At 46.3% G+C, this 7183-nt stretch overlaps 1 protein-coding gene across 3 annotated transcripts in view; it reads right to left on the reverse strand.

Moving 5' to 3' along the window:
• HCK (HCK proto-oncogene, Src family tyrosine kinase) overlaps positions 1-4983 on the reverse strand; it is a 61960-nt gene extending 56977 nt beyond the window's left edge. The window contains exons 1-2 of one of the 3 annotated variants that reach the window (XM_073607295.1): positions 4838-4983; positions 833-1141 (exon numbers count right to left, since the gene is read on the reverse strand). In XM_073607295.1, coding sequence (XP_073463396.1) covers positions 833-946 — 114 coding nt within the window. In that variant the 5' untranslated portion in view covers positions 947-1141; positions 4838-4983. Of the gene's footprint in view, positions 1-832; positions 1142-1226; positions 1397-4837 lie in introns of those variants that run through there. The other 2 variants (XM_073607297.1, XM_073607296.1) reach the window with 2 other exon arrangements.
• Positions 4984-7183: the final 2200 nt, after the last annotated feature.

The raw sequence follows: 7183 nt of genomic DNA on the forward strand, positions 1-7183 counted from the left end.
TTTTCGACGGAATTCCGCTCAAGCTTGCCTTGCATACACACGGTCACACAAAAGTTCTCTGAACTTTCGACCGTCAAGAACGTGGTGACGTACAACACTACGACGAGCCGAGAAAATGAAGTTCAACGCTTCCGAGCATGCGTCGAATTGCATACAGACGAACGCACTTTCAGATAGGAACTTTAGAAAAATAGAGAACTTGCTTTCAATTTTTTTGCTGGCTGGAATTCTGCCAGCAAAAGTCAGATGGAGCATACACACGGTCGCAATTTCCGACCAAAAGCTCCCATCTGTCTTTTGCTGGTGGAATTTCCGCTCGTGCGCACGGGGCATTAGTCAATAAAAGCCTTTGACGCTTATAAAATGCTTGTAATTATACTTCAGTATTCAATAGTAACACCCGACAAAAAGATCTAAAAACGCTGAGGCAGCAGACTTTGTGAACATTATTATCTGCGTCCTACTTTTGGCCACATGTAGATATTTTCTCCAGCAGACCAAGGATCATCAATTTCGTCCAAACATTTTTTTTAATTTAAAGAATGATCACATCACAAAACGGTGTAGTGCAACGTTTGGGAGCCACGCAGGACCCCCTCGTCAGGCATGGCCATGGCTATACTATCAGTTAAGACGACTCTCATAGAGAAACATTGAACTTCACGTGTCATCTGACTTGGGCGGTCTCACAAGTTGCATCCTATGTTGCATCAATGTGAACCGAGCCTAAAGCAGATCACTTATTTTATATGTGCATGTAGCTATCTGGAGTTTTGCTTTACCCGAACCTCCCAGTCCCAACCCCCCCCCCCCCTCCACCCCTTCCACTTACCGGAGGATTACTTGAAGTAGGGTCTATCACATAGCGGGGGACTTCTGCATTGTTAGAGGAATCGACCACCTTGGTGGATACATTGGTGGATGGCTTTCCCTGCATGCAGCCCATGTTGAAGGATTCTAGGTCGACAATGAGCAAGGGACTGACAGCGATAAAGGGAAGTGGAACGCGTTACAGGGACAGAAGAAAGGGAGAAGATGAAGTAGTCAACATTCTCTGAGAAGTTCCATTTCCAGGATGATCGAAGGTTTCCTTTTCCACTGCAGCTCCTGCAGAACCTCTTCTTGTCAGAACACCAGTTATCTACAACGAAACACAACAACGTGTCATTTAGGGAAAAGAAAAAAAAAAAATAACAAAAGCAGCAAATTGCAAAAACTGGGCTGACCCCCTGAGTGGGTGACAACTTCTCTTTTTTTATAAACTGCATTTACATGAAATTACTTCACTGAAGACGCTTCCGAAAAAGCGAACGAAAAAGCAGAAGTCGAGGGAGGAGACAGACGGACTCTGTGTGACCAAAGAGACAAAAAAAAAAAAAAATGTTCTATGGCTGACCTCCAATGAGGTGTACTGTGTGGTGCCCGGACTGAGCTTATCAACAATCCTGACTAACACACCAAAAAACTTTACAATATTTATTCATTGATTGTTCCCCGCCGTTTTATCTTACAGATAAAGTGGAGCTGAAGTCAATGGTAACAGCTAGAATTTTTTATGACAGAAGAAGCCTGTTGTCAATGTTTTTCCCGTCCTTATCAGCATTTTTTTTTTCTAAGTGCACACTGAGCCGCACCTGTGCGGTTTCGTCATTCTGTCCCGGCCAATGAAGATGGCATTAGACCGGGCAAAGATGGAAGTGCCAGAAATGCAGATACAAGAGAGTGGGCAACCCTTACATCACTGGAGAAGGGTACATTGCATTGCTGGGGACCCCCCAACATTTCTAAGGGGTTGAGTTTCGCTGTAAAGCCCAACTGGCTTTTCTGATTAACCACCTGCCTACCAGGCACTTTTACCCCCTTCCTGCCCAGGCCAATTTTCAGCTTTCGCACGCTTTTGAATGACAATTGCGCGGCCATGCGACCCTGTACCCAAACATCATTTTTATCTTTTTTTTTTTTGCACAAATAGAGCTTTATTTTGGTGGTATATAATCACCACTGGGGTTTTTTGCTAAACAAACTAAAAAAGACTGAACATTTTGAAAAAAACAACTTTTTCATAGTTTGTTATAAAATTTTCCAAACAGGCAATTTTTCTACTTCACTGATGGGCACTGATGAGTCGGCACAGATGGGCATTGATAGGTTGCTCTGATGGGCACTGATGAGGCTGCACTGGTGGGCACTGATGAGGCTGCACTGATAGGCGTCACTGATGGGTGACACTGATGAGGAGGCACTGATAAGGCTGCACTGATAGGCGGCACTGGTAGGCGGCACTGGTAGGCGGCACTGATGGGTGACACTGATGAGGAGGCACTGATAAGGCTGCACTGATAGGCAGGACTGGTAGGCGGCACTGATGGGTGACACTGATGAGGAGGCACTGATAAGGCTGCACTGATAGGCGGCACTGGTAGGCGGCACTGATGGGTGACACTGATGAGGAGGCACTGATAAGGCGGCACTGGTAGGTAGCACTGGTGGGTGACACTGATGAGGAGGCACTGATTGGCAGCACTGATGGGCACTGTTAGGACTGCACTGAAAATCAGGACACTGTTAATCAGTACCCTGATTATCAGTGTAGATGTCCCTTTTACAAAAGCCGGTTATTGTCTCTCTTCTCCTCTCATCACACTGTCAGCATGAAGAAAGGAATGCTGATAACCGGCTTCTGTTTACATCGTGATCAGCTGTAACTGGACACAGCTGATCACGTGATAAAGAGCCGCTGATTGGCTCTTTACCTCAATCTGTGATCAGCAGTGTCCGGAGGATTACGGGAGGACGTCATATGACGGCCCCCAGAACTGGCCGACTACGTTATAGCCGAATAACAGCTACATTGCGGTCAGCAAGTGGTTAAATCAACAAAATACATTCCATGTGCATGGGCCCGTTCACAGAGGGCGCTGTACTATGGGCCCCATGCAAGTCTGAGCCTCCCGGGCACAGGGATGCACAGATGTTGTGTGCATTCACGTGGCGGTGTCCCATTCATTTCTATTGGGATACACAGCTGCTTGGACACAGCCGCTGTATCCTAATATGACATGGGGGTGAGCGTGGGTCCCTAAACGCACGTTGTATACACTCGTGGACTCACACCTACACTCACCCACATGTCATATTAGGACACAGCGGCTATGTCTGTGCAGCCTCGTGTCCCAATAGAAATTAATGGGATGCTGGGACTGGTATGCATCCCTGTGCTGGCGAGACACAGACCTGCAGTAAAGTGTTCCGTGTGAATGAACCCTTCATTTTTATAAAAGCAGCCACATTCTGGTAGGAAAGCCTGACTCCCTGCCAGCATGCTACAGAGAAGGATCCTTGCTCTCTGTCTGGAAGCTGTGGTCTCTCTGCAGAGCTTTTACCCCTTCTGAGTCAGACAGAAAGGCTTGGCTTTGAACGGATACGAAAAAATGCGTGCCGCTCAGGCAAGAAGAGAAAGCAATCCTGTGTCCACCACTGTGAGTGCATAGCCAGGGAATGAGCTTGGCTCGGCTCCAAACAACTGTTGAGCAAAGGGTGGATCCCATGAAGCTGCACATCAATGCAGTCCCACTAGTGCCATGGCTGCCACTAGGCCATGCCTCCAACGCGTTTCACCCTTCCACTCAGAGTGCAATTATGGGGATCATGAGCGGACTCCGCGTGGCGGGGTGAAACGCATTGGGGGCCCTGGTTAAGACTGCCATTCATTCCAATAATAGTGCTTCTGCATTGATGTGCGGCTTCATGTGTGCTCAGGAAAGGCAAAGCTCATGAACACAAAAACACACACAGGGGGGCGCCACGAAGTGCATGACTCCATTCTTTGGGACCCCTGCTTTCTCGCCGGCCATGAGTAAGTTGGAGTTTGGACTTTGGCGTAAGGAGGGATGTAGGAGACTTGCCCAAGTCCTCCGTGTAGACCCATCTCTAATGACAGAGTCCCCTTCCCGATCACTTTGTCACTATCCGATGGCAATGGCTTCAGAGGAGACAAGCCCTATCTTATATCCGTAGTTTTCCCTTCCTCGCAAGGTCTCTAACATCCACCAGTGGTAACCTGTGAAGCTCTGCTGAACTCCATGCCCAAAAGGGTTAAGGCAGTGCTGGAAAATAATGGTGGCCACACAAAATATTAACACTTTGGGCCCAATTTGGACATTTTCACTTAGGGGTGTACTCACTTTTGTTGCCGGCGGTTTAGACATTAATGGCTGTGTGTTGAGTTATTTTGAGGGGACAGCAAATTTACACTGTTATACAAGCTGTACACTCACTACTTTACATTGTAGCAAAGTGTCATTTCTTCAGTGTTGTCACATGAAAAGATATCATAAAATATTTACAAAAACGTGAGGGGTGTACTCACTTTTGTGAGATACTGTATCTATCGAGTATACTACTAGTATATCTGGTATCTAGTATCCTGACTATAACAGTTAAATGGCTGGAAATAACAGACGTGCATACTAATTCACCAACAAGTGACCTTTGCTTTGTGAGCTGAACCTGTGGTTAGAGAGAATGTTAAGCACTACCTGCCCGGAGCCGCTCAGAACTCCTTTTGCATCAGATTTTTACCCACCTTTGCAGTCATGAAATGTATTCTTTTAAATAAGGCTTGTTTGAATTGAAACCTTCACCCCATATTAGTTTGCACAGCGTGGTTGTAAGCTAGAACACTCAACAAACAGGTGGGATCTCAGATGAGACAGAAAGCAGAGAGAAAGCACAAGGTCCACTTAATGGGGGGGGGGGGGGACTTTAGCCCCCATCATAATGTGTTTTTAAGGTCCCCAGTTTGGGGTCGGAAATATGAGAGCGAAGAGTCACTTACCGCATCGCTGGCTGTTCTCATCGCACCTCGAGCTGCACAAAGTTCTGCAGCGGCAACAAGGAAGGTTAAAAGAGGAACTAGAAGAGCAATTATCAGCAGGAAACACAATACTGTAAATATAACCACCACATTACCCCCGCACAGCACTCTCTATGCATGTAGGTTATACATTTAAAGGAGCAGTCCACCCGAAATAAATATCACATACAATTACTCTGCAGTGCTGACAGAATTGGGGCCGCTGGTAAATTCCATTGATCTTTAATTACTTCCAGTCTGGCCCTTTTTGTTTATATGTAATTTTTTTTATAGAAAATTACTTAGAACCCCAAAACATTATATATATTATATATAACATAATTGCAAAACCCACCAATTTATTCTCTAGGGCCTCTACTTTAAATAAAATATTATTGGGAACATCTCCTTAGGTTCCTATTTTACTGTATATCTGTCTTTGTGTGTGTATATATATATTATTATTATTATACAGGATTTATATAGCGCCGGCAGTTTACGCAGCGCTTTACAACATTGGGGGGGGGGGGGGGTCAGAGAGCCCTGCTCGTTAGAGCTTACAATCTAGGAGGGAGGGTCAAGTTATACAAAAGGGTAATAGCTGTGGGGGATGAGCTAATGGGGAAAATAGTGCAGTTGTTAGATGGAGGCAGGATAGGCTTCTCTGAAGAGGAAAGTTTTCAGAGATCGCCTAAAAGTGGATAAATTTGGAGACAGTCTGACAGATTGGGGTAGGGAATTCCAGAGGGTGGGCGAGGCTCGGGAGAAGTCCTGGAGGCGGATATGGGAGGAGGTGATGAGGGAGCTAGAGAGCAGGAGGTCTTGGGAGGAACGGAGATGGCGATTAGGTTGGTATTTTGAGACTAGGTTAGTGATGTAGCTGGGGGCAGAGTTGTGGATGGCTTTGTAACTTATTGTTAGTATTTTGAATTTAATTCGTTGGGCGAGTGGTAGCCAATGGAGGGATTGGCAGAGAGGGGTAGCAGACACTGAGCGGTTTGTAAGGTGGATGAGTCTGGCAGCAGCATTCATGATGGACTGAAGGGGGGATAGTCTATTTAAAGGTAAGCCAATGAGGAGGGAGTTGCAGTAGTCGAGGCGGGAGATGACCAGGGAGTGAATCAGGAGCTTTGTGATTTCATTGGTTAGAAAGGGACGTAGTTTAGAGATGTTGCGGAGGTTGAGGCGGCAAGCTTTGGAAAGTGATTGGATGTGGGGCTGAAAGGAGGGTTCAGAATCCAGGATAACACCTAGCACCCTGACATGTGGGGACGGGAGGATGGTTGTGCCATTGCACTTGACAGAGAAGTCAGGGGAAGAGGCACGTGGGGGAGCAAATATTATAAGCTCGGTTTTGGACAAGTTGAGTTTGAGGAAGTGGTGTGACATCCATACAGATATGTCTGTTAGTAAGTTAGTGATGTGTGAGGAGACTGATGGAGTGAGTTGAGAGGTGGAGAGATAGATTTGTGTGTCAGCGTAGAAATGATATTGAAAGCCATGAGAGGCTATCAGCTGACCCAGGGAAGAGGTGTAGATTGAAAATAAAAGAGGTCCAAGAACAGAACCTTGGGGGACCCCGACAGAGAAGGGAAGAGGAGTGGAGGAAGTAGAATTGTAAGTGACACTGAAGGTGCGTTGGGATAGGTAGGATGAGAGCCACTGAAGAGCACAGTCACGAAGACCGAGGGAGTAAAGTTTTTTGAGGAGGAGGGGGTGGTCAACCGTGTCAAAGGCAGCTGAAAGGTCCAGAAGTAGGAGTACAGAATAGTGTCCGTTGGTTTTTGCAGTTAGTAGGTCATTTGTGAGTTTTAAAAGAGCAGTTTCTGTGGAGTGTTGAGGGCGAAATCCAGATTGAAGGGGATCAAGAAGGTTGTTTTTAATGAGGTGGTCACTCAGTTGGTTGTAAACCAGGCGTTCAAGGAGTTTAGAGGAAAAGGGGAGCAAGGAGATAGGGCGTAGGTTGTTAAGATTGGTAAGGTCCAAGGACGGCTTTTTGAGTATGGGAGTGACCAGTGCATGTTTTAGAGCATCTGGGAAGATGCCAGAGGTGAGGGAGAGATTGAAGATGTGGGTTAGAGAGTGTAGGATGGGGTCAGAGGGCGACCGTAGCATTTGAGATGGAATAGGGTCCAAGGGACAGGCGGTTAGGTGGGCGATAGAAAGGAGTTTAGCAACTTCGTATGTAGTAGCAGATTTGAATAGGGGGAGTGTCAGTTGTACCTGTTGACATGGGGTCTTAACTGGGGGAGATACCCTTAAGAGTGCAGATTTCATCACGGATTGTATCAATCTTGTTTTTGAAGTGATTAGCGATTTCCTGGGCAG

Source organism: Aquarana catesbeiana, linkage group LG12 (assembly GCF_042186555.1).
Source record: "Aquarana catesbeiana isolate 2022-GZ linkage group LG12, ASM4218655v1, whole genome shotgun sequence".
Lineage (NCBI taxonomy): Eukaryota > Metazoa > Chordata > Amphibia > Anura > Ranidae > Aquarana > Aquarana catesbeiana.